Source organism: Ruditapes philippinarum, unplaced genomic scaffold (assembly GCF_026571515.1).
Source record: "Ruditapes philippinarum isolate M1 unplaced genomic scaffold, ASM2657151v2 ctg3454_1_1_1_1, whole genome shotgun sequence".
Taxonomy (NCBI): Eukaryota; Metazoa; Mollusca; class Bivalvia; order Venerida; family Veneridae; genus Ruditapes; species Ruditapes philippinarum.
Window position 1 is genome coordinate 1 of NW_026863246.1, and position 27,914 is coordinate 27,914.

Below are 27,914 nucleotides of genomic sequence, written 5' to 3' on the forward strand. Positions count from 1 at the left end.
TAAGTTACATTGTATTTACATTAGACATTATACTGGTTTATAATGTTTATGTTAAATCCGTGTTTAAATGTCTTATTTCAGTAAATCCATGTTTTTGTCTAATTTCGTGCGTAAATCCGGACTCCATGTTTTTGTTATTTGTTCTTTGTATAAAGAAAAATATGTTGTCATGCTCAAAATTCCTAAAACATTGAAACTCCAAAAACTGGTGTTAAAATAGCCGAATAGCCAAAACCACTTCAGCACTGATATTATTTGAATATTCCTTAAAAATACACAGTGACAGGCAGGAACCATTTTATCAATTTCCATTTACAAATTTTACGCTGAAAGTTTTTCATAACACTTAACCAAGATTGGTTAACAAAGGGCATTAACTGTGCATTGTTACCAATGGCAGGTAACTGAACACTTGTAGGGTGCAATTATTGGCGGCAGTGATAAATACTGAAACAATAAAATGAAACGTTATATATACTGAAATAATAAAATCATACATATAAATACTGAAATAATAAAACTTAAAAGTGACATTATGCCCATCCAAGTGAAAATGCAGTATAGGTCATATGGCCACATTCCAGTTTTATTTGTGGAGAAAAACCTCAGATGCCCTTTTGTGTATTATTTCAGGCAAGAACCGGCACCCGAGTAGAACCACCTATGTTCTGTAAGCTAGCTTGATAAATTCCTTATATGAAAGAATCTAAAGTCCCTGTAAGGAGCAACCTTAACCACTCAGCCACTGACACCCCTTTGTACACTATTATAATTACACAAACATATAGATATATAAAATGGAGCCGCGCCATGACAAAACCAACGTCTAGCAAGTCTGATCAGGATCCATGCTGTTCACTTACAAACCCTATAACAAGTAGAGAAACTGATAGCGAACAGCATGGATCCTGACCAGACTGCGCGGATGCGCAGGCTGGTCTGGATCCATGCTGGTCGCAAATGCATTATGTTGGTTTTGTCATGGCGCGGCTCAATTATAAAGATAGGTGTATACCGTTCTCTGCTCATCTCCTTCTCTCATTCTAAAGTTATGTTCAAACAAGGCATACATAACTCTACCTATACCAAACGACGGCTCTATCACAGATGGGTTAAAATCTTCAACTGTATAATAAAGTAAATATAGAGTTTATACAATAATGAAGAAACAGAAACAAGTCCTATAATACGATATGTACCTCAATGTAACCAAGCCAACATAATAATAGCATAACAATATTGTTACCAAGTAAAATGAATATTGTTTTAAAATAAGAAATAAGCACAATTATTTTATTAATGACAGCTTTTTTGTAAAACACAGCAAGGAATGTAACATAATTCTGCTAAGGGAATAAGACAAGCCTTTACACCCTTGTCTAAACAAAATATTCCTCCTTCACTTCATACCGTTTGGCTAGAGAAGTAGCAAGGTCAGTCTGCCTATTAAGGTAAGTTTCCAGCTTTATTAGTTTGACTTACAAGCAGGTACATGTGTATAGGGATGTCAAGTTTTTCCGTTTAAACAGTATGGTCGTGTTTTAGCTACAAACTGGTTAGAAAATTCAATAACTGGTAACAGAGGTTAGTATTTGACTAAGGGGGCGGAAAGTCTCAAAATTGATTCTAAATATTACCTTAGTTTTTTTTATGACAAGATATGACAATATAATGTTATATGATATAAACAATTGTTAGTATTTTAGTTGTACTCAACAATGTATTTTTTCCAATCTGATTAAATATGGTATGACCCTTGCGGAAAATATTCGCTCATTTTGAGTAAAACAAAATATGAACAAAATGGCATATATTGTCATAAAGAAACAAAGTTAATGTTGAAAAACTTAAGGATTTTATAAGTACGATCGGTTAAACGTTTAACACAGATCTTACTTCGCCGTTTAAACAATTAGCATTTTTCTAACCGCGACACCCTTATCTGTGTAGAACGACTTTTCCAGAAGCTTCTTGGATGAATTCTAAACATTCCTGTTGGGATTCAAACGCAAGCAATTAGTCTAGCCTTGAGTCTTAACCACTTGTTTCACAAAAACATATTCCTGATATACAAACTATCAATACTGGCATACAGAAGTGGTATATTTCTACGAGAAAAACAACTTACCATGAACTGTTTTTGAAAATTTATTGATTGTAACCATATCTGATTTCACAACAAACGATTGGTCATTTGGTTTGATTTCAAATTCCCTGTAAAAGAAACATAATTTAATACTTTGATATGTGATATCTTTGATAAAATGTTTAAAACTTAAAAGTTTTTTTAAGTCATATCCTGCATGATTAGCCTTTGGCATCAGTACAGTCCGACCACCCTACTACTGTTAGTAGCTCAATTTTAGTATTTTGTATTTGAAATCCCTTTAACTTTGAATGGACTGTCCCGAACTAAAAGCGGGTTAAATCATTATACAAATTGAGCAGATTAAAGATTAATTACGACTATGAAATTTAGAGACTTTTTCCAGATTACTTACCCTTTCTCCTTGAGTATTTTGTCCATGGCATCGAGCTCATTGTCTTCCATTCTAGTAATGAAGTCAGTCACAACCTTTGCATCTTTCTTAAACACTTTGCCCATCACACCTTTGTTCACTTTACATTCCACAACTTCTATTGTTTTGTGAGTTCAGTTAAGGATAATACAGTATATATGTTCATTATTGGAAATTCAAGGGGTGTCCATGACTTTGAACCACTTGCCCTTCACCACTGTGGGTTCGAATCCCGACAGGGACTTTGGATTCTTTCATGTAAGGAAGCTATCCAGCTAGCTTACTGAACGTCAGTGGCTCTACTCAGTGCCCCTTTGTGCCTGAAATAATGCACAGAAGGTGACCTGATGTCTTCCTCCACCAGTAAAGCTGGAAGGTCGCTCTAAAAAACTAATCTTATGTACTTGCAGTCTGGTCCCATTTTTAACATTTAATTTTGTTAAAATATGATACTATATGATATTTTTCTACATTTAATGCATGTATCAAATGCACAAATAGGACCGGACAAATAAAATTCTGTATGAACACTAGAGTGTTATTCAGAACAACATTGCTCATATTATACCACTTACTTTACCTTACTTTCACAGTCACTAGTGTATTAAGGTAAAAAGGATATGGGTTCGTCTAACTTTCTTTCTGCGACAAGTTTTAAACCTGTGGCTTTTTGGTGACACATCAAATCATAACAAGATCTGTCTGCACATCCAACACACTCGATCCAACCCTGTACAGAAAATAACAGAAGCATTAAATTATATTTCATATAGAAAGGATAAGTAAGAAGAAAATTACACGTCATTTCATATAAATAGGTTCTCAACATTTTAGTGACATAATAAATGATAATAAATGATTTTGGTTTTGAAATGCATATCCTATTAGCCTATATTAAGTTGTTAATGTAATTTTTTTTAAAAGTTCATATCCTAATAGATCAAACCTCAGTGGTTAAGAAAGCCTCAAAGTTTTTGCCAAGTCATTACTATGATTGCATCTCGACCCTAAAAAGAGCTCTTTTAGGGTCACAGCCTTGTTTCCTCATAATGACACCAGTACTGAAAATAATGAGATCCGAGACAGATTGCAGAAAAATGTTTTACAACCTGAAGGCCTGGTGTGACATAAAGAAACATGGCTGTGACCCCAGTAAGGCTTGTATCCAACATCCAAGAGTTGAGAGAGTCATTGACACCTCTCCTCACCATAAGCGTAGGAAAATTATCAAAACAATAATTTCAAACTATGAATTTGATTAGATGCAAACTTCACTGGGGACGGTAAATCATGCATAAGCCTAAAACACACTAAGTCAATTGATTCGAACCCATCACCAACCACACACCTGTTTTAAATGTATTTTTGGGACCTTTGAAAATGTCAATTTTTTTAACAACTTGTAGGCCTGGGGCTGGACCTAAATGGCCAAATAGTATATATATATATACTTATTTTTCACACTTACAAGAGTTCTACATTGACTAAACCCGTTAAAGGGTGGAAAAAATACACAAAAATTTCAAAAACTTACATAGGATGTCTTCAATTCAGTATCCCAGCAATCACAAGCATAGTGAGCCATTTCATTGGACAGATGCTGCCGGAATCGTAACTTTGTCTCGTCCACGCCAATCTTGATGAGGAACAAGTTGATGCGTGCCATAAAATATGCTAAAGTTTCATTTGCTATAGTACCCTGTAAAATACAACATATTCATAAGATCAATTCATGAAATTTAAATTGCACCTACACTGTGAAATAGAGAATAAACAGAATCCCTAAAGAATGCCAACAAGAGCGATCTGAAATCACATGTGTCGCCTCATGATGGCCAATTTAATGTTGGGACAAATTTTTGTGACAGACAGATGAACAGTGCACAACTAGACTTGGTACTGATCATTCCTGTCAAGTTTGGATAAAATTGCACCAGTAGTTTATGAGGAGTAGTCCGGACAAGCTTTTGCGTATCTGGCAACACACAGAAAAAAACACCTTTTTATCAAAGGGCCATTACTCGGCCAAAAATCATTCAACCAGAAAACCCGTGCAATATGCGCAAGGACTTAAGCTACAGATCAATCCTGTAAAGTTTCATTGAAATTGCATTAGTGATATAAGAGAAGTAGTCCGGACAAACTTTAAAAATAAAAATTATTAAAGGGCCATAACTCTGACAAAAATCATTGAACCGGAAAATGCTGACAATATGCACAACTGGACTTGGTACTGATCATTCCTGTAAAGTTTGGATGAAATTGCACCAGTAGTTTATGAGGAGTAGTCCGGACAAGCTTTTGCGTATCTGGCAACACACAGAAAAAAACACCTTTTTATCAAAAGGGCCATAACTCGGCCAAAAATCATTCAACCAGAAAACCCGTGCAATATGCGCAAGGACTTGAGCTACAGATCAATCATGTAAAGTTTCATTGAAATTGCATTAGTGGTATAAGAGAAGTAGTCCGGACAAACTTTAAAATTAAAAATTATTAAAGGGCCATAACTTTGACAAAAATCATTGAACTGGAAAATGCTGACAATATGCACAACTAGACTTGGTACTGATCATTCCTGTAAAGTTTGGATGAAATTGCACCAGTAGTTTATGAGGAGTAGTCTGGACAAGTTTTGTGACAGGCGGACGGACGGACAGACAGACGGACGTACAGACAGAGGACGGAGAAGTGATCCCTATATGTCGCCACTACTCCGTAGAGGCAACACAAAAATGGCAAAATTGAAAATGTTGCAGGCTTGTTTTCATTGAGTCTGTTCATGGATGTGCAAGTTACTGTTCACAGCCCCTTGCACTGAGTTAAGCAGAATAAACCATTTAAGCACGAAAATGGTGATTTGTTTGTTTGTTTCGGGTTTTACGTCACACCGACACAGTATAGGTCATTTGGCGATGTTCCAGCTTTACTGGTGGAGGAAGACCTCAGGTGCCCTTCCGTGCTTATTTCAGGCAAGAACGGGCACCTGAGTAGAACCACTGACGTTCCGTAAGCTAGCTGGATAGCTTCCTCACATGAAAGAATCCAAGGTCCCTGTGGGGATTTGAACCATCAGCATTGAGGGGCAAGTGGTTTGAAGTCAACGACCTTAACCACTCAGACGAGGACTTCCCTAAAACTAGAACTCCGCAAGTCGGATGTGTCGCCTTGTGAACAATATAGTTTAAGAGAAATGGCCAGGACAAAAATGAAATTTGAAAATCAACAAAGGGCAATAACTCAAAAAATAAGAAATGCAGATCAGCAGTTTCTGTGCACTGCACTTCTTATCAATAAGATCTATCATCCTATTAAGTTTCAAGTCTAAAGCTTTTATAATTTATGAGAAATGGCCTGGACAAAAATAAAGTATGAAAATTAACAAAGGGCAAAAACTCAAAAAATAAGAAATGCAGATCAGCAGTTTCTGTGCACTGCACTTCTTATCAATAAGATCTATCATCTTATTAAGTTCCAAGTCTAAAGCTTCTATATTTTATGAGAAATGGCCTGGACAAAAATAAAGTATGAAAATTAACAAAGGGCAATAACTCAAAAAATAAGAAATGCAGAGTACCAGTTTTTGTAAACCTCACTTCTTCTAAATGAGATCTATCATCCTATGAAGTTTCAAGTCCATAGCTTTTATACTTTAGGAGAAATGGCCTGGACAAAAATAAAGTATGAAAATTAACAAAGGGCAATTACTCAAAAAATAAGAAATGCAGAGTACCAGTTCTTGTGCACTGCACTTCTTCTTAATGAGATCTATCATCCTATGAAGTTTCAAGTCCGTAGATTTTATACTTAAGGAGAAATGGCCCGGACAAAAATAAAGTATGGAAATAAACAAAGGGCAATAACTCAAAAAATAAGAAGTGCAGAGTACGGGTTCTTGTGCACTGCACTTCGGATCATTATAAGAAGCATGCATACTAAGTTTGAAGTCAATTAGACTTATAATGACTGACTTATGCTCCGGACAAGCTTTAGGGGTCGCCGACACCGACGCCGACACCGACAACGACGCCGCCGACAAAAGTAACCCCTATATGTCGCCTTTTTCAAGGCGACACAAAAATGGTGAAATTTGAATTTAGGAACATCCGAGATGTGTTCATACGACCGTTATCAAGGAACACGCAGTGGGACACTTTGGTGCCATTCCATGACAAGTGGTGTATGGTCCCCAAGTAAAAGAATACTCAGTAAAGGTCATGTGCCACCTTAAAAAATTTGAGAAAAAATCTTGCAAATAAAAGACTCACGTCAGCAACAGCATCCTTGAGAGATTTGGCCTCCGGACCTTTACCATCCATCTGATTACAGGCAGAGAACAGCGTCAATTTGATATCCTTCACTGAATCAAATTTGAAGAATTTCTTTTTTTCTTGTGGATCGACAAAGTATTCAATTTCAGCCATGGTGAATTCTCTGAAAATAGTATAAGACATCTATAATAAAATTTGCTAGTAACCAGCTCATAACATAATTTTCTGCATAATGATGCAATTCTCTAACCTTATTTATTTATTTATTTATTCACTTATATTTCACAGGTTTTTTTTCCATGGATTTGGGAACATGACCCATAATCATGGAATTGGGAATTTCAGTGATTTTTTGTTAAAAAAAAAAATACTGGGGAAAAACCACAAAATACTAAAATTGAATTACCAACAGTAGAAGGCTAGTCAGACTCTCTACTGATGATAATAGCTAATCATGCAGGAAATGAGTTAAAAACATAAACATCTTAGAAAATATTTATCAAAGATATCACATATCAAAGTATTAAATAATGTTATTGTTTCTTTTACAGAGAATACGAAATCAAACCAAATGACCAATCGTTTGTTGTGAAATCAGATATGGTTACAATCAATAAATTTTCAAAAACAGTTCATGGTAAGTTGTTTTTCTCGTAGAAATTAAATTTTGCAGTAATTAAATGAATGCAAAGAATCACTGTCTAGGATGGCATATTTTAACATTTAAGCACCATTACAGTGAAAAAGCCCTTATTTTCAAAGATTTTAGAATTTGTTATTCAATATTTTTATCTTACAGCAGAAATATAAGAAAATAATTTTTACCTCACTCTGATTAAGCCAGATCTTGGTGAAATTTCATTTCTGAAGGCACTGCCAATTTGTGCTCCACCGAAGGGAAGTTTACCACCATTAAACTCCAATAACCTCTTAAAGTTGACAAATATACCCTGAGCTGTTTCTGGTCTCAAATAACTGAAATGAAATATACAGAAATACAAATAAAATGTACAAATTTAATTAAGGGCAACAGAGAATAATTATATATTTGCAACATGTTGATTTTTTAAATATTTTGTCTGCTTACCAGTGCATGCAGTTTAAAAGTCTGTGATGCTAGTTCATATAAATCCTTAATCATGATCTGCATTGTTTATTATTTAGTAAATTATGTACATATTTTGAAATTTTCCCTAAAAATGATGAATGGTTTTATCCAGATTATAAGAGTTGAAACTCTGTTCAATATTGGGTCAATGTTCAAGTAAAAATAGTTAGTTTGGAAACCGTTGACAGTGAATTATCAGAAATTTTGCACACAAGTTATTAGTACATGAAATGGAACCTTAAATTAAAAAAATTATTTCCAGTCCCATCATGTAAACAAGAGGGCCATGATGGCCCTGAGGTCGCTCACCTGTATATAGGCCCCCCCAACCCCCATCCCCCCCAAACGTTGCAGGGCCAATTTAACCAAAGGGCTTTTATTTGCACAAACTTGGTAGACACCCATAAGAAGATGTTTCATGCTAAACATCTAAGCTCTAGCTCATTGGGCTATTTAAAAGAAGATTTTTTTTAAAGTTTTTACTATACACATATAGTTAAAAACAATGACACCCCTGGGGCCGGGCCAGTTATGACCCCAGGGTTTTTATTTGAACAAACTTTGTAGACACTTACTAGAATATGTTTCATGCTTAATATCTAAACTCTAGCCATTTGGGTTTTTTCAAAGAAGATTTTAAGTTTTTGCTATACACATATTAGGAAAATCAACGACCCCGGGGCGGGGCCAATTTTGACCCCAGGTCTTTTATTTGAACAAACTTTGTAGACACTCACTAAAAGATGTTTCATGCTTAATATCTTAACTCTAGCTATTTGGGTTTTTTCAAAAAAGATTTTTTAAGTTTTTGCTATACACATATAAGGAAAATCAATGACCCCCGGGGCGGGGCCAATTTTGATCCCAGGGCTTTTATTTGAACAAACTTGGTAGACACCTATTAGAACATGTTTGATGCTAAATATCTTAACCATAGCTCTTTGAGTTCTTTAAAAGAAGATTTTTTAAGTTTTTACTATATGCACATATATGGAAAATCAATGACCCCCTGGGGCGGGGTCAATTTTGACCCCAGGGCTTTTATTTGAACAAACTTGGTAGACACTTATTAGAACATGTTTCATGCTAAATATCTTAGCTCTAACTCTTTTGGTTCTTTAAAAGAAGATTTTTTAAGTTTTTACTATATGCATATAGGGAAAATCAATGACCCCCTGGGGCGGGGCCAATTTTGACCCCAGGCCTTTTCTTTGAACAAACTTGGTAGACACCTATTAGAACATGTTTGATGCTCAATATCTTAGCCATAGCTCTTTGAGTTCTTTAAAAGAAGATTTTTTTAAGTTTTTACTATATGCATATAGGGAAAATCAATGACCCCCCGGGGCGGGGCCAATTTTGACCCCAGTGCTTTTATTTGAACAAACTTGGTAGACACTCACTAGAAGATGTTTCATGCCAAATATCTAAGCTCTAGCTCTTATGGTTTTTTAAAAGAAGATATTTAAAGTTTTTTTCTTTCGGTTGCCATGGCAACCAGAGTTCTGCATGGAATTAAATTCTTTGAACAATTTTTAAAGGTGACCACCAAAGGAACATTCCTGTGAAGTTTGGATGAAATTGGCCTTGTGGTTTATGAGGAGATGTCATTTAAAGTAAAAGTTTACGGACGCCGGACGCCGGACGAAAAGCGATCACAAAAGCTCACCCTGTCACTTTGTGACAGGTGAGCTAAAAAAAACATCAGTGGTGTCTCTTTAACAATATACACACCCTTTCAGTGTCCCTGTGGGTCCGATGGATGTTGCAAACATGAGATTAAATTCCATCGGGTCCGATATATCATTGCCAGTGACAGGTGATTTGATATTGAACTGTTTTAATGTTTTACCCATTTCATCTTTATCCATGTTGTCTATCTGTAAACAAAATATAACCATGATGAAGACTCGTGAGAGAGTCGAAACGTTGGTTATCATCGTTAAATAAAAACTTAAAACTTATCTTGTGTTGATTGTTTATTCCACTTGTATCATTTTTCTTAGTGTAAAAAATTATATATAACTTTTATATAATTCTTAGTCTTTTTCATTTTTTTTAGTTTCTTGTGAGTTCTATACCCTTAGAACTTGGAAATTAAATGGTGTTTTACTCAAAACTGGGAATTAATATGTCAGATTGGGTCACCAATACAACATAAAATTCCAAGCAGCACGCCTCCAGATTGATGCTAATTTTTATGAAAATTTTGGAAATGTATTTAAAAGTAAAATTTTGTGAGCCTGATTTCAACAAAAATGTAATTTACATATTGCAATCGGCACTTACAATCCAAGAAAATTACCAAAAAGTGGTCAACATATGCAGAAACAGCCCTTACTGCGTTAGTAACGTAGTAAAACTATGGTAATAAAATACTGCAAAATCAGTCTTAAACTGCACATAACATGTATATAGTATAATTTGGATCTTGAATGTTTTTACTTTTCTTAAAATTTTAGTACATTTTTCTCAATATTGATTTTCTTGAAATATTTTGGCTCATCTTGAGGCATACAGCTTTAAACATTTATGTTATTTCATTTCTAACAACACACACATTTACAATAATAACAACTATTAGTCCTATAATTTTTGTTTGAAGATTTTAGTCAAAGAATTGAAAAAATAATATTCTTATTATCTAATAGTTAAGATAAAACAATTGGCTAATCTTCAGAAAGTCATAAATATCTAATGAAATAAGAGCTGTTGACAGACAGAGTGCTCTACTTTTCTCTGCAAAACAAGAGCCTGGATAATGTAGAATTTTCTAAGTTTTAAAAAGGGTCAAAATCAATTTTACAGTCATGGACCTATGACAGTGACCTCCTATCATGCTGTCAAATAAATATGTGAAGTTTCAACACATTCTCTTCCATAGTTTGGGATACCAACTTGTACACAAAAACTTTAGTGTGACACCGAGTATTATGAATATAACAGCCTCCCCTATTCTTTGAATATTCAAGCTAAAAACTAATTATGTTTCAAACTAGACTTATCAAACTTACTGTTGGCAATATTTTCCGGATTTGTTCTTTTACTTCCGCTGTCACTTTTTTATCAGTTAACATCTTTTCAAATGAATCTGAAAAACAGATACTAATTTTAAATCTATCAAAATTCATTTAAAAACTAAAAACATTGAATTTCATGAAAACTGAAATACCAATATGACTTTTAAGATTTCATGAAACTGAGATTTCAGTTGGGTTTTTTCTAAAAAAAAAGAAAAGTGTTTTTACACTTATTGTGATATCATTTATTTTCATAAATAGCTGTTTTACATAATATTATTTTGTTGACGAAGGAGCACAATAAATGCTAAGATAGGAAGTGAAACCACTCATACTGGCTAATTAGAATCTAAATTCACAAGGTACCTGCTAGACTCTAAGAGTTACAGACCTTGGCCATTGCCATAAAAATATGATCTGGAATATCTTAAGAAAAGAGAAAATATGCACAATTCAATAAATACTTTACATGTTATATTTTTCTACTGCAAAACTAACACAATAACTTACTTTCAATGAGATGGTCTGCCCTGAAACATTCTCCATTCTTGACATCTTTCACCATATAGTCCTGGAACCTTTCAACATGACCAGATGCCCTGAAAAAAATAAAAAAAATAAAAGTGAAATCTGGTTGTAGAAATTGAAAAAGGCATGATAATATTTTGATTGTTTTTTTTTATTATTAAATCATTTGGTTGTTAAAATTTAATATACATTCAGGGCTGGCAAAATTAGATTTTAAAGGATTTCTCATATGATAATTTATAAAGTAAACTCTGGAAAAAAATCATTTGTCAATACCAGCTGCCTGACAATCTAGGCAATAGAGCCTTTTAATTTTGAACTGAGATGTAATTATTGTTGTACTCATGAACCAGCATGCTTTACATTTTTTCCTAAAATAAAGGCTACATGATTCATGATTTTTACTCCACGTTATCAATTTCAGGAAAACAATGATGAAAATTTAACAGTTAGCCAAAAGTAAAGACAGTAGACGTACACTGGCATAGCTCTTTACTGGTGGAAAAGGTTAAGATGGTGTTCTCATTTCAGCACGGTGAAGTTTTAAATCTTTAAACTTCATTTGTCAATCAAATTAATAAAATCAATTTGTATATCTTATTAAAACTTTCACTGTTACTTTTTTTACAACCACAGCTGTATTTAAATAATCAAAGGGAAATTGCCCGAGTGATTTCTAAACTTTACAGGAATTCAGATAGATTTGGTAGGACAGCATGCTAGACTATTTTCTGTTTAACAGTAAGAGCCTGGATAATTGAGATTTTTTAAGGTTGAAAAAGGGCCGTAATTCTGTCAAAATCAATGTATGAGTTGTGGGCCTTAGACGGTGACCTATAAGGTTTTCAAACAAGTATGTGAAGTTTCAACCCATTCATTTTGGGAATTTTGTAGATACCACCTTGCTGCAAAAGCTTAGACAAAATGAGACGCCAACGCCTTGGTGAGTACAATTACCCTCCCTATTTTTCAAATGGTCAAGCTGAAATGTTTTAAAAAAGCATTAATCAGATATCCAAAGACAGATACATCATCTTGTAGGCAAATGCATTGCCCTGCCAGCCAGGGTGAGTATATCCATCTTGCTGGCAACTAAAAGGTTATCCCACTTCTGTCTACTTACTTTAACACAACCTCAGGAGTAAGCATGGCTGTGTCCACCTCCAGTAAATTCTCCTCCAACACAAAGAAGTTTCTCCATGCCTGTAGCAGGTTAGCCTTCACAGCACAACCCATAGGACCAAAATCATACAGTCCATTCACACCTGATTAATAGAAAATTTGGTAATGTTACTCCCTGAAACATACCTTCACTTCATAATATTATAAGACTAAATATAAAGTAAAAGAACTAATAAGTTTTTTCATTGTAAGTTATTGCTGTACTTTTTTGTAAACATTTTAAAATAACATAATGCTAAGTTTGTGAAATGAAAATGTCTGGATTTAAACATTAAATAATGAGCTCCAGCCATTTTCAAACACCCCACAGCCATCTGATTAGCTCAATAGGTAGACTACTAGAGTGTATGACTGTGACCTGAGTTCAATTCCTGGACGCTTCAGGTCATTTTCGTAATGATTGATCATGTAATCCTTCTACAGTCTCTGCTCTGGCATGTACAGAAGTTTCAGTACCTTGCGGAAGTGAAAGCAACTAGCACAAGTTGGTAAACTGCTTGACAGCTTGCTCAGGAACGGTGCTGTGGCTGAACTGTGCTCTAGTAAATTCAATGTGGCTTACTGCAGTGATCCGGAGTGAAAACTACCAATACCACCACCACTATTCAAATACCAAATAAATATCAGTAAATATTCGTTACATTTTTGCAATTAAAATCACATACCTCCATAAATAGCAAATGACTGGTCGTAGAAAAATTTCTGTTTAAGTAGATCCTCCATCTTGCTTCTGTCAAAGTTGTCCTTTGGTGTCAACTCAATCTCCTGAATCATATAATAAGACTGTTATCATAGATAGTTATGTAAAACACAAAGAAATTTATTGTAATGTGCCTTTTATTGTACAATACAGTCAAACCTCGACAGAGCAGCCCTGTGCAGAATACTTACCACTTTACAAGTAACAAAAACATCTACCCAAAGTAATACTTCACTTTAAAGTTAACCACTTAAATAGAGCAACACCTCTCAGCTTCAAAATTGTGACTTATTATACATCTATAGGTATATAAAACATAGTCATTCTGATCCAATATTCTTCTGCCACCTGGCATTCTACCTTGAACATTTTATCTTTCTAAAGAACTTCTTCTACTATTACAACTGAGGACCTACCACATGCATATTAATTGTAACAATATCAGTGCAAGCACTGAAACAAACTAGCCATCATGACAGCTTAAACAAGGTTTTCAGCACACCTGACAAAAATCAAACATGGAAACTTTCAATTTCTAAGTCTGGTTGTACAAACCTTATGTTCCAAGGCATGTTTTCTCGTTTTCAGCTCAGCAACAGCTCTCTGTAGATCAATATCAGGGGCCTTATCTGCCTTCAGCTGACGAACAATGTCACCCTGTATAATAAAAAATTGATGTTTTATTGTTGTTCATTTGCATATTAAAAGATTATATATTGTTTAATTGGGATAAATTAATAAATGTGCAAAGCATTTGGATAAACCATTACAAGCCTGTCAGCACTGTCTACATGTACGGTATATATATAAATAAGACACATGGTGTCGGATTCCTGGCACATTACGACTGACTGAAGCGTACTTGCCCTGTTTAAATATAAAACAAGTACTACTAGAAAGGAAATCAAATAAAAACAATTTATAAGAAATAATGTAGATTTTTATACCTATAAGTGAAATTTTCAAAGTCATATCTATTTGGCTTCGCCATTTTCAATGTAACACAATGATAATAGGCATTACTATAACGGAACAATCGCAACTTATCAGCTTCATTATAATATAATTATAATTGTTGAGGTGTGCCGAGTAAAAACGGAAGCAGTGCATGAAATACCGGATGACACCTTTATAGCTAGCTCGACGAGCTGGCCCGAAGGGCCTGCTCGCAAAGCAAGCTTTACGGTAACGCCTGTACCTGCTAAGTGATGGTTTTGAAGTACCGAATTGGACACATCGCAACTTTTCGAATTTAAAGATAACGATAAAAACTGAGGAATTCTGACTGAAAACGGATGTGTAGACTGGTCACCCGCGCACGTCTATGGGAACCATAATTGGACAGGGAACCAGAATAACGGAAGCTGTGTATAAAATATCGAATGACAGTTTTAAAACGGAAAATGTAAAATGAAAATTGAAGGCGCCATTTTGTTTGAAAAATCTGATAAATAAAAACAATTTTTTGTCGAATTTTGTTGTGAAAACTATCTAGAATGAAAGAAAATGGTCTAACTAAGAAAATGAATCCGAACACCAATATCTTTTATTCAGTCGTTAACGCTGTACAGACGTTTAAAGTATTGTTTACGTGACGTCACAATGTAGCGCCAAACAGCACGTGCAAAACAATCAAATCAAGTACGCTATTTTAATGTCGCAAACGTTTTAAGTTTTACATTTATTTCACTTTTAATAATCTTTATTTCGCTTGAAAAATTATAGAGTGAAATAAAATAAACAAACAAAGTTTTATCAAAACTCGTTATTCATTTAACGACAGGGGTGGAGCCATATTTAACACAGTACGTGTGACGTCACATGCACTCGTCACTGCATTTGAAATAAAAATGAGCAATTATTGCATACTATTTCACGTTAAAAGTACATCGAGCTCGCTTTGAGGCTTTGCCTTTTTCATATTAACAGAAAATGTAAGACACAGGGGTCTATTGCTGGAGATTGCTCTTTTTGTGGGCAACATGAGAAGAATTACATACATGTTTGATTCAACATTTCATAACTTTAAAACTACAGATCAGTGGCTAAGAAATCATACAATTTTCAAACCCAATACTCTAAGCAATTGCAATATAGAATACTAAAATAGAATCTGGTATACCTGTTCCTTCACAGCTTGTCTAAAGGGAGCAAGCTGTTCTTCAATTTTTGGATCCATAACGTCTATTTCTTTCAATACAAAATGTTTCTGCTTCTTGGATCCCCACCCAGAGACTGTCTTTGATAAGGAGACAGTAGAAGAAATGGATCTATACAAATGTTCTGTGACAATGCAAGATTGTGTAATTCGCCTGCACAGCTGTTTGATCACAACTTGCATCAGCTTTGACATCTGCCACGGAAGCCGGTTTATGCCGCTAATCGAAAGGAACAGCAAGGTGTTACTACGGTTCCGAAAATAGTATACCATACAAAAGTTACAAAGATCAAGTGTGAAGGTAATTTTATATATTTTAAAGATTTATTCTTAGCTATAGTCGATAATATTATTATCTAATTCATTTAATTGCGATTTTTATTGTCATTTTTTTCATCAAATCCGAATTCCTATCAGTTTTGGTAAATTGGCTTATGGGTAAAATCCAATATGTCTGCGCCCATGGTAAACAACATGAGAGTTCAACAATTTTATTTTTTACTATTTTTAGACATTTGAATTACTACTGATATTTGTTAATATGTTAGGGCAATGTAGATATTCTTATTCCGTACTGAAATATTGTAAACAGAAACTGACATTCTTGCAAACGTTACATAATTCTAGAAAAACGCAAATTTCTTTCTGTTCAACAAGATGCACAACTGGTAGAAGAGTGCTAGGAATAGAGACAAGCTGTGATGATACTGGCGCTGCAGTAGTAGACGAATATGGAAATATCCTTGGAAATGCGCTTCAATCTCAAACCCAGGAGACTGTTGCGTAAGAACATATTTATACACAAATCTTCCACCTTGAATTTAAATAGCTGTTTTTTATACACCAATTGACAGTTTCCTAACTAGTAACTAGCAGACGACAGGCTATTCTTATCAGTAGAATTGCGAGTAAATATAACTGGTTGCGTATCTTACTGTATAAAACACATGTCAAATGGTCTGACTCGTGGTAGGTTAAACCGTAAATTTAAATAACTTTAGTATATATAATATGAAAAAGGCAAAGCCTCAAAGCGAGCTCGATTTTTCTTTTACCTTGAAATAGTTTAAAATAATTGTTCAAATTTATTTTACATTTTCCGTTTTAAAATTGTCATTCGATATTTTATAGGCCTACACTGCTTCCGTTTATTCTGGTTCACTAACAAAGTTCTATGCTCCTGCGTTTATGAATAAATTATGCAAATGAGCCACGTTGAGCCGCCATGTTGGAGTTTCGGTTAGCGTGTTGGAAATTACTACCTGTTCGTTTTGAAAGCTCGTCCTAACTTACAGTTTCCTTGAATGTAGGAAAACTTGGTTTTGTTTGATTGCATACTGAATAATAGGTATTACAAAATGAATATAATGAAAATCGATCAATCAATAATTGTATACGAGCCTTATAAAGTCAATTTAATTCGTCAGAATAACAAGATTCTGTTGCAGGGTATCGGTAAAAGACTGCTTTTTTCCCGTTTTTGAAATTTATTTGAACACAGAGACAATTTTTCTCAAACAGGTTTATGAATATACTTTACGTTGCAAAAGAGTTTACCGTGTGTCCATTCCTTATTTAAATTGTCTAAGAAGTTAAATCTGTTTGTTTACATGTAAATGTGTACGGTCAAAATGACAGACTGGAATAAAAACTATTATGACGGTGATAATACCAGATATGTAATGAAAATTACGCCGTGTAGTGCAAAGTTTTCGACATTGCAATTAAAATTAACGCTTACGTTGATTCAAACTTTTCCTTGTCAGCAAAATTGAAACCGAAAGTAGTGGTTGTTCTAGAATTAAATCGAATAAAATGGGTGGGATTTAACCACCGCGCATGCCCTGTGCGAACGTATTGTTTACATCCGGTCGTAGCATAGGGTTAGAGTGCAAACTTTGTTAGTGTGGTTCCCTTTCCTATTATCATTTCCATATAAGTGCGCAAGACACCAGTCTACGCTTCAGTTTTCAATCAGAATACCTCGGCTTTTATTGATATATTGTAATTCGAAAAGTTGCGATGTGTCAATTTGGTACGTCGGACGAAAGTTTTCAAAACCATCATATTTAGCAGGTACTCCCGATACCGTAAAGCTCGCTGTGCAAGCAGGCCCTTTGGGCCAGCTTTTCGAGCTCACTGTTAAACAATGTGTTGAAATGTATACTGAAACGAAGCTAAGATCACAAGCTTTTCATTGGTGTAATATTTTTTAAAATTGGACATTAAATCGCCTCTGACTAGTGGTTTAAAAATGGCTAAATTAGCATTGTTTTAGCATTAGAGATATTGATTTTACTCAAAGATAAGGGAAACAACTTGTATTTTTTCACTCGATATACCTCAGTTATTTACGTAGTTCATATATATACTTTCAATGGGTGTATTGTGATTGACAGATATATACCAATGCTGTCATTGTATGCAATTTCAACTTCTCCTTAACCATATATTAAATGCTCACTAAGTCTTATGTTTTTGTGTCATAAGCTAAGACAAATGTGCAGCCTCAAACAGGGTCTTGAATCTGGGACACTCAGAATGCTGTACTGTGGTTTTACCAACTGACCTATTTGGCTGCTTACACATTATCTCACCTGATAATTGAACATTTCAATACCATGACATACTCCCCCAATATCTTGAAATTCGTCCTCTAATTCCTAATGGGTACAGAGAACAATGTGAAATTGGATTCTTGAGCTTTATTCTTTCACTGTCCCTGTTTGCAGCACCATATGTCATAGGATGGGAAAAATGTGCAGCCTAACTGGGAATTGAACTTGGGACCCTCAGACTACTGTATCACTGACTGAGCAATCCAGTTGCTCAGCTGACATAAAATCTTCCCTAATTGGCTAACAGTCCAATACTGTGATAGTTGGGCACATAGTATTACAAGTATTACATGATGTAGATCCATTATTTGCAAGTGCAATTGTTATAATGCCTGTGTGTGGCAGTTAACCTTATGATTTAACCTTATAACAGGGCCTCCATGTTTACATGGTTAAGGTCACTGACTTTAAATCATTTACCCCTGACCTCACCTCTGTACGTATTGCCAGGGACCATGACTTTTTTCATTTTAGAAAGCTATCCACTAGGCTTATGGAAAGTTGGTAGTTCTACACAATCACAGGTGGTTGTTTGTTGTTGAAATAATGCAATATGAGCATCTGAATATTTTCACCACAAGTGATCTTTATAGTGCTGTTGTAACTTGAAATCTAAGTATATGCTAGTGTTCATCCGTGCTGTTCTACAGAAATTAGAAACTTTGCATAAGCAATAGCGACAGGAGAATGTTTCTAATTTCTGTAGAACAGCATGGATGAATACTAACATATTTAGTGTCAAGCTTTATTTGGCCTCATTATTATTCACTTTATTACGTCACTATGGGGTTCTATGAAGTACTATGAAATATAGAAGTCGACTATGGACGGAATTCGATATAGTATCAACTTTTGTACTTCTATGAAAATTAACGCACAGAATTTTGAAGGAATACAGCGTTTTCATTGGATGACAAATAAAGTTGGACACTAAAGTAATTATATAATTCAAAATGGGACTACAAAATTAATGTAACTTACCATATAATATTTGTTTGATTCAGGGTAGGCGGTGTTATTCCATTTCATGCTCGAGACCAGCACAAAGCTCATATTGAAGATGTAGTGGAACAAGCTTTAAAAGAAGCTAATGTAACAGTGAAGGTAAAAATAAATTCATTCTTTGAATTTTTTTGTAAAATAATAAATTTTTCAGTTGCTTGAACACTGTATTTAATTATCAGTGGTCTGTTAGATATAAAACCACGAAAACCTACTTTCTTTTGGTTTTCAATAATAAAATATGTTTGCTTAATACCAAGATGATGTTTTACTGTGTTTTCCACAAAATATTTCATTTGATGTTTGTCTTTTGATATATCGATACAAAATGTTCCATCAATGAAAGCCCTACTAAATTTGCTGGCTAAACTTTATCTACTGGTAGTAATAATGTTGAAAAAATTGCTAAATGGCATACAATCGTATAAAACACTACCCTTCTAAGTTAAAAAAGAGTTCTTATTTCTTGCCATATAGTGTATATTACTCATTTAAGGACCTTGATGCAGTAGCTGTTACTGTGAAACCAGGAATCAGTATGTGTCTTAATGTTGGTCTTTCTTATGCCAAGAAACTAGTTCAAGAACACAGGTAAGACAGACACTTAACCCTTAACATGCCATATTTGTGTATTGCTTTTTAGTTTTAAACAGTCCATTAATGTTTCAGGAATTTTGATATTAGATTACAAATATTGAGGGGGCATCCATGCCCTAGTGGTTAAGGTCATTGACTTCAAACCACTTGCCCCTCACTACTGTGGGTTCAAATCCTAATAAGGACTGTGAGGAAGCTATCCAGCTAGCTTACGGAACGTCTGTGGCTCTACTCGGGGGACTGTTTGTGCCTGAAATAATTCACGGAAATGGTCTTCCTCCAGCAATAAAGCTAGAACGTCGCTGTATGACCTATACTGTGTTGGTGTGACGTAAAACCCAATAACAAATATTGAGTTTAGAACAAACTATTTACAGTGTATAGGGATTTCTGTGTCAGAATACAATAATTGAGCTGCCAAAAGTATAGAGCCTGGTCAGACTGGACAAGTCCTGTCAGGTTAAAGGGTAACTGATATAGGCTTGTTTGACATGTAACATCATGACACAGTACATGTTTTTGTTGAAATACTTTTACATAGGCATTATTATTATCAGTATGATCTTCCTTCCATATTTTTCACACAGTGACTTACTGTTTATCATGATGCCTTTAAATTTTGACTGTCAATTGACTCACAAATGATGAGGCTATACATTTATTTTCCTTGATTTTTTTCTTAGTTTTCAGCTTAAATAACACATTTCAAAGCATTTTAGCTTACATTTAAACATTTTTAATATTTTACCATTTTAGATCTTTTATAATAAATACGTACTTGGTAGCTTACAAAATGTATTTGAAGAAACACTTTTGAGTCAACTTGCACACCCTATGTTAACAGAACATAACATGTAGTCATATACAGCTATAGATACAAAAATTTACTTACATAATTATTTCTTCTATTTTTGAATTTTTCTATTTCAGGGTTCCAATGATTCCAATTCACCACATGGAAGCTCATGCCCTCACTGCGCGGATGATTGAACAGTATGTATCATATTACATTATTCTCTCCCTTTACTTGTCGCCAAGTGGCTGTCCGGCAATATATATTTGTTTTTGTCAGAATTTTATATGACACTAACTCTGTAAAGTTAATCATGATGACATTCCAGCTGTACTTATGGAAGAACACCTCAGGTGTCCCTTTACACATTATTTCAGGCACAAAAAAATGAATACCTGAGTAGGTACACTGAAGCTCTGTAAGTGAGCTGGATATGGATAGCTTTCCCCGATATGAAAGAATTTTAGGTCCCTGATGGGAATCGAAATAAAAGCCATCATTGAGGCCCAAACATATACATGTAGTAATGAGACACAAGTAAATCAACAAATTTGACTTTTTTGGTACAACTGTAAACTATTTTTTCGCAAAAAAAAAATTATTTTCATTCTTACAAAGACAATGGAAATTCCTATGAAATGATGAAATGAATTTCATAAATTCATGTTTTTTCTTACTGGGATATTGCCATATTTTTTTCGCATTTCACCAGGGCCATAATATCGTTTTATACAAGTTTTACTCCTGAAAATACATCTATATAAAGACATCTAATCCAGGAGATTGCCTCACAAAGAAGGGTATTCAGTCATTGTCTTGTTAGTAAATACATTGTACATGGTACTGTTTGTAGACATCAAAAGGGTTAATAGTGGAAAGTTCCAATAGTGGTAAGTTTCGTTGAGTAAAATATATTTTTCCTATGCTTTTACATAATGATAATTACAGGAAGAGCAAAAACTGCTTAACTATGTTATTTAAAAATTGTAATTGTTCCTTTTCAGAATAGATTTTCCATTTTTAGTCTTGTTGGTGAGTGGCGGTCACTGTTTACTTGCAGTTGCTAAGGACATTGACAAGTTCTTGTTGCTAGGGACCGCGTTAGATTCCTCACCTGGGGAAGCTTTTGATAAGGTTAGTTGTATCAGTGTAACTGTTAGTGTATGTGTGTTTTTAATGCTCCCCGAAAAATTTCGGGGAGCATATAGTCGCCGCCTTGTCTGTCCGTCCGTCCTTCCGTCCGTCCCCTTTTCTTGTCCGGGACATAACTTTGAAACAACAAGAGGTATCCCCTTTTCTTGTCCGGGACATAACTTTGAAACAACAAGAGGTATCAACATGAAACTTTGTAGGTAGATAGATCTCATTGAGTAGGTGTGCAGTGCACAAGAACCGTAACTCTGCCTTGCCTAATTTTTGAATTATTGCCCTTTGTTTATTTTTATACTTTGAACTTTGTCCGGGACGTAACTCTTAATGTATAAGAGATATCAACATGAAACTTTGTAGGTAGATAGATCTCATTAAGTAGGTGTGCAGTGCATAAGAACCGTAACTCTGCCTTGCCTAATTTTTGAATTATCCCCCTTTGTTTATTTTACACTTTGAAATTTGTCCGGGACATAACTCTTAAAGTATGAGAGGTATCAACATGAAACTTTGTAGGTAGATAGATCTCATTGAGTAGATGTGCAGTGCACAAGAACCGTAACTCTGCCTTGCCTAATTTTTTAATTATCCCCCTTTGTTTATTTTACACTTTGAACTTTGTCTGGGACATAACTCTTAAAGTATAAAAGGTATCAACATGAAACTTTGTAGGTAGATAGATCTCATTAAGTAGGTGTGCAGTGCATAAGAACCGTAACTCTGCCTTGCCTAATTTTTGAAATATCCCCCTTTGTTTATTTTACACTTTGAAATTTGTCCGGGACATAACTCTTAAAGTATGAGAGGTATCAACATGAAACTTTGTAGGTAGATAGATCTCATTGAGTAGATGTGCAGTGCACAAGAACCGTAACTCTGCCTTGCCTAATTTTTTAATTATCCCCCTTTGTTTATTTTACACTTTGAACTTTGTTCGGGACATAACTCTTAAAGTATAAAAGGTATCAACATGAAACTTTGTAGGTAGATAGATCTCTTTGAGTAGGTGTGCAGTTCACAAAAACCGTAACTCTGCCTTGCCTAATTTTTGAATTATCCCCCTTTGTTAATTTTACTCTTTGAACTTTGTGCGGGACATAACTCTAATACTATAATAGGTATCAACATGAAACTTTGTAGGTAGATAGATCTCATTGAGTAGGTGTGCAGTAAACAAGAACCTTAACTCTGCCTTGCCTTATTTTTGAATTATCCCCCTTTGTTTATTTTTACACTTTGAACTTTGTCCAGGACATAACTCTAAATGTATAAGAGATATCAACATGAAACTTTGTAGGTAGATAGATCTCATTGAGTCAGTTTGCAGTGCACAAGAACTGTAACACTGCCTTGCTTACTTTTGGAGTTATTGCCCTTTGTTCATTTTGACACTTTGAACTTTGTACAGGTCATTACTCTAAAATTATAAGAGATATCAACATGAAACTTTGTAGATAGATAGGTCTCATTGGGTAGAAGTGCAATGCTTAAAAATCATTACTCTGCCTTGCCTTATTCTGAAGTAATTGCCCTTTGTTTATTTTTACTTTTTGACTTTTGTCTGGGACATAACTTTAAAACTATTGGAGATATCAACTTGAAACTTTGTAGGTAGGTAGATATAATTGGATAGAACTGTAATACTTAAAGAACCTAAACAAAGCCTGGTCTAATTTTGGGGTTATTGCCCTTTGTTCATTTCTTACACTTTGAATTTTACCCGGGTCATAACTCTGATGTCATCAGGAAACTTTATAAGTAAGTAAGTAAGTATAGATAGATAGATCTCATTGAATAGAAGTGCAGTGCAAAAAAACATAACTCGGCTTTGCCTAATTTTGGATTTTTTGCCCTTTGTTCAATTTTTTTTACTTTCCTGTGTCCAGAACCTTCTCGGGGAGCATCACCCGGTTCAACCAGTTCTTGTTTTTCTCTGACCCTTTTTGGCGCGGGCCAAGTTTCGGTCAAATTTGGAAATGCTTCAGTAGTAAGAGCGGGTAGATTGGAAAAGAAAACAAGTGGCAACAACAGTCATATTGTTGTTTTTGGTAGAGTAATTTGAAATAATTTGGAAGTAAATAAGCATATTAATGTAGGTTCTCTTACAATACTACAAAACTGAAATATCTTTACTCACAAAATAAGTTAACAAAGTTACAACATAGCAATGTCCTTACAGGTTGCAAGGAGAATGAAGTTGAAGAATTTACCAGAATGTTATAACATGAGTGGCGGGGCTATGGTAGAGCACATTGCAAAACAAGGCGACATAGAGAAATTCCCGCCGCTCGAGATATTATCTGGCAATAGAAGCTGTAACTTCTCTTTCTCCGGAATGAAAACTTATTACATGAGGTTGATTGAAAAGGAAGAAAAGGAACAAGGTAAGGTTATAGAAATGAGATTATTTCAGGTGCTTTTCTTAACCTTTTCACTTGCTAAATTTGTGTTATGGATTTGCCCTGTTTTGAATTAGGAACAGTCCATTCAAATGTTAAGGGATTTTAGTGTGTTAAAATACAAAAATTTAGTTTCTAACAGTATAAAGTATTTTCAGGCTGCATTGATGGCTCTATGCAGTTTCAGTTTAACACCATATCCATTCTGCAAAATTATGCAAGAACAAAATGGACTTGACCTATTTTGAATTGGTAACTGTCCATTGTTGTCCGCTGCTGATGAAATTAGAAGAGAGATACTGAAATGGCGTTGTGCATAAGTTCGTCTGGATCCATATAATTGTTCTATCCGATTTTCTTAAAACTTTGGCAAGAATGTTTACAATATATATGAATTGGAATCTTAGTTGGATTCAAACATTCAGTTAAATATGTATGAGAGGCAATTGACTCAAGTTAAAAACCTCAATTACTAAAGAAGCAATGTGCTGTTTAAATGCTGAAAACAAAATGATGCATTGAGCTTACAAGAAAATGAAGACTTGGTTAGAAAGAATGAAAGAAATGTAAGGGTTGGATTCTTTCATGTGTGGAAGAAATTTAATGTTGAGGTGTTGGTGTTACTACTCAGGTGCCCACTTGTGCCTGAAATAATGCACAGAAGGCTACCATGCAAAGGTCTGCCTCAACCATTAAAGCCAAAGTCATCTTACGACCTTTAAAATGTTGGTGTATGCATAACTTTAACCCCCACCCCCCCCCCCCATAAACTAGCAGGATATAGAATGGTTGTAATAATCATGTAGATTCATTATTTTCAGAGATAGTTGCCAGTAATGTGATATCAAACGCCGGTGATGTGTGCGCATCTTTCCAGTATTCTTTGGTTCGGCACCTGGCCAAACCTTTGCATAGGGCATTCTTATTTAGTGAAATGAGAGAACTGTTACCAGAGGATGGGAAAACTTTGGTAAGATTTTTTTTTATATACATCTACATAAAATTGCGTCTACATAAAATTGCGTCATTAGGTCATCCTGTTTGCAGTTACCGTATCCAAAGTTTTAACACTTCTAATGCAAGTAGAAAGGCATTATGAACAGTCAATTTTCGTAAAATGAAATGAGCAAAATAATTTTTGATTGGTTTTCTAAACATATTGTCAGCTTTTTATGGTCAAAATCATTAAAAAAAAGGTTTTATTGTACATGTATAATGTATGTCAAAAGCTTAGAAAAAGGAATTTATTTTTCCACAACTGCATTTTAAAAAGATATTTTCAGTAGCATTTTATAGCATACTGCCTAGTACATATTGTCATTTATATTCAACAAGTGTTTGCATCACATGTGGTGCCTGTGTTATCTTTTAATTATATAAGGTGGTTTTACTGTAATGCTTTCCTGCCAAGAAATTCCATCATTGGCCAATATCGTAGCAAATCAGTTATTTCCAAAAACGCTATTTTTTCAAAATCTCGGACATAAAGATTACTTACAATCACTTATCTTTTATAGCTATATACTAAATTCCAGTTATAAATGGTAAAAAATTTATTGAATACCAAAGATTGGGAAAAATAGCTTTCCAGAAATGACCGATTTATTACGATATGATATTGACCAATGTTAGAATTTTTTTGGCGGGACAGCATTACAGTATGACTACCTTAGTAATAATATAATATCATTGTATTGAATTGAAACTGTCCTGTGCTATGTAAACTGGTTTCTATGTAAAACAGCTTAAATTGAGCAACAGTCAGTATAGGGTCTAGCCTGACTGCTTGGTTGCTCAGGCTGGCTGGGCTTCAAACAGGTTATGTGGGTGAGAGGTGACATTATCTTTGCAAACTTGATAAATTTTCTTGTGGAGTTCAACAATATAAAGCTATTCATGATTTTCATTTTACAATAGAAAAAAACTAGAAACATTTTCTTGCAGAGAGTTCAATAATATGGAACTATTATATGAATTCTGATTTTCATTTCACAATGAAAGTGAGAGAAATTTTAATTCCTCGATACGCAGGTGGTCTCTGGTGGCGTTGCCTGTAACCAGTACATTCAACAAGGACTGAAGAAAGTATGTGAGAAGTACGACTGTAGACTGGTGTGTCCACCACCTCACCTGTGTACAGATAATGGAATCATGATAGCTTGGTAACAATACTTTCAGTTGTTTTTTTTTTAGGAGGGGGGACGGAATGGGTTGGGGTTTTTGCTGGGTTTACAATTCCCACCAACTCAGTATATACTTAGTCATATGGTGATGTTCCAGCTTTACTCGCGGAGGAAAGGAAGACCTCAGGTGTTCTTCCATACATTATTTCAAGCACAAACGGGTACCTGAGTAGGACCTACTTTGTTTTGTACTTTCAAACTAGGGACATACAATAAGCAGAAATAATATTATGTTTCAGGTCAAACTTACTTATTTATCAATATTAACGCTCTCCATAAAAAAAGTTGATTAGTCTAAGAGTTATAGAAATGTAAGTCTTTTCTGACTCATTAGAAGAAATACATGTGCATGTTATTTAGAAAAATCTTTATTAATAAATTAGTGTCACTTTACATACATGTATCGTATCTCTAAATAAGAGCTTTAATTTGATGCGTTGTCATTTGATCCTGACTGCCTGTTTTGTTTAATTGAGTTTTTACGCCACACCGACACATTATAGGTCATATGGCAACGTTCCAGCTTTACTGGTGGAGGAAGACCTCAGGTGCCGTTCTGTACATTATTTCAGGCACAAACAGACACCTGAGTAGAACCACCGACGTTCTGTAAGCTAGCTGGATAGCTTCCTCACATGAAAGAATCCAAAGCCTGGATTCGAACCCACAGCTGTGAGGGTCAAGTGGTTTGAAGTCAACTACCTTAGACGCCCCATTTCTCGACTGCCTAATCAGAATCAAAATTCACGAAACATTACAACTCTAAATTAGAGCTTTATTTTGATCAACATTTGATCTTGACTTCATAATCAGTATCTAATTTCACAAAGTTTTACCATTACTATGTGCAATATTATCAGATATGAGATTAGGTATTTGCATATAACGTTAACCATTTGAATATTTATTTCAGGAACGGTATTGAAAAATTAAAGGCAGGAAGAGGTTTTGCTGAGGATCCGCAGTCTCAGAGGTTCATTCCAAAGTAAGTCATTTCCTGAATAAAAGAACATGTTCTTGTTTAATCAAGTTTTAGGTAATTATTGGCCTGGCGCCTGGCATAGTGGTAGAAATTGAGTGGTACATGGTGTCTCATAAGTCAAAAATGGCTGGCCCTTTCAGTAGGGGTGACACTATAATAAACAAGACCTTCATCTTTACCTTTTATTGGTACTTTAATATTGAGATTTTTGAGGGGCCCCTCTTTGATTGGTTTACAGTCAGAAACATTTTCACTCAAAGTTTTCAAAATTGGATGTGAATTTTTAGCTTTTAGATAGATTTATGAAATATTTTTCATTTTGTAGCAAGTAGCACAACAACTTTCAGGTAAAGTACAACACAAAAAAAGGGAAATAAATTAGGGAAATACAGATGAAATGGATAGCTGTTGCTGTATTTTCTCTTTGACACTGACACTTTACCTGAATCAGTTTGAAGCCTTTAGTACTAAAAGTACACTGCTTTCCAAATAAATAGTTACTAAATACTGTAACATATCATTCTGACATGTAATATATTGACAAAAAGAATATATCTAATGTAAATCTCAAATGTTGTTTGATATTTCAGGGTACCGTTTGGAGAAGACCTTACATCAGATGTGGCTAACTGTACCATCAAAGTTCGCAATGCCAACCTGTTATGAGATTGTTTTATATTTTTAAACAGTTTGAATGAATAGATA

The 27,914-nt window shown here is 34.6% G+C and overlaps 2 protein-coding genes across 2 annotated transcripts; one reads left to right on the forward strand and one right to left on the reverse strand.

Moving 5' to 3' along the window:
• Positions 1-405: 405 nt before the first annotated feature.
• On the reverse strand, positions 406-15,725 carry LOC132721578 (glycine--tRNA ligase-like; the record flags this gene model as incomplete). Its single annotated transcript, XM_060705899.1, is given in 15 exon segments — positions 406-447; positions 1,016-1,125; positions 2,129-2,214; positions 2,502-2,646; positions 3,141-3,249; positions 4,054-4,218; positions 6,788-6,953; positions 7,616-7,765; positions 9,633-9,778; positions 10,913-10,989; positions 11,429-11,517; positions 12,570-12,711; positions 13,294-13,393; positions 13,884-13,985; positions 15,451-15,725. Coding segments are annotated over 15 exon segments (1,860 nt in total), but the record flags the coding sequence as incomplete, so codon positions are not given.
• A 187-nt stretch (positions 15,726-15,912) lies between these two features.
• Positions 15,913-27,883, forward strand: LOC132721579 (tRNA N6-adenosine threonylcarbamoyltransferase, mitochondrial-like). The gene is made up of 10 exons (XM_060705900.1): positions 15,913-16,269; positions 19,109-19,208; positions 19,603-19,697; positions 20,634-20,696; positions 21,501-21,630; positions 23,825-24,029; positions 24,866-25,014; positions 26,076-26,206; positions 27,141-27,212; positions 27,800-27,883. The coding sequence occupies exons 1-10, from the start codon at positions 16,028-16,030 to the stop codon at positions 27,873-27,875; spliced, it is 1,263 nt and encodes a 420-aa protein (XP_060561883.1). The 5' UTR covers positions 15,913-16,027; the 3' UTR covers positions 27,876-27,883.
• Positions 27,884-27,914: the final 31 nt, after the last annotated feature.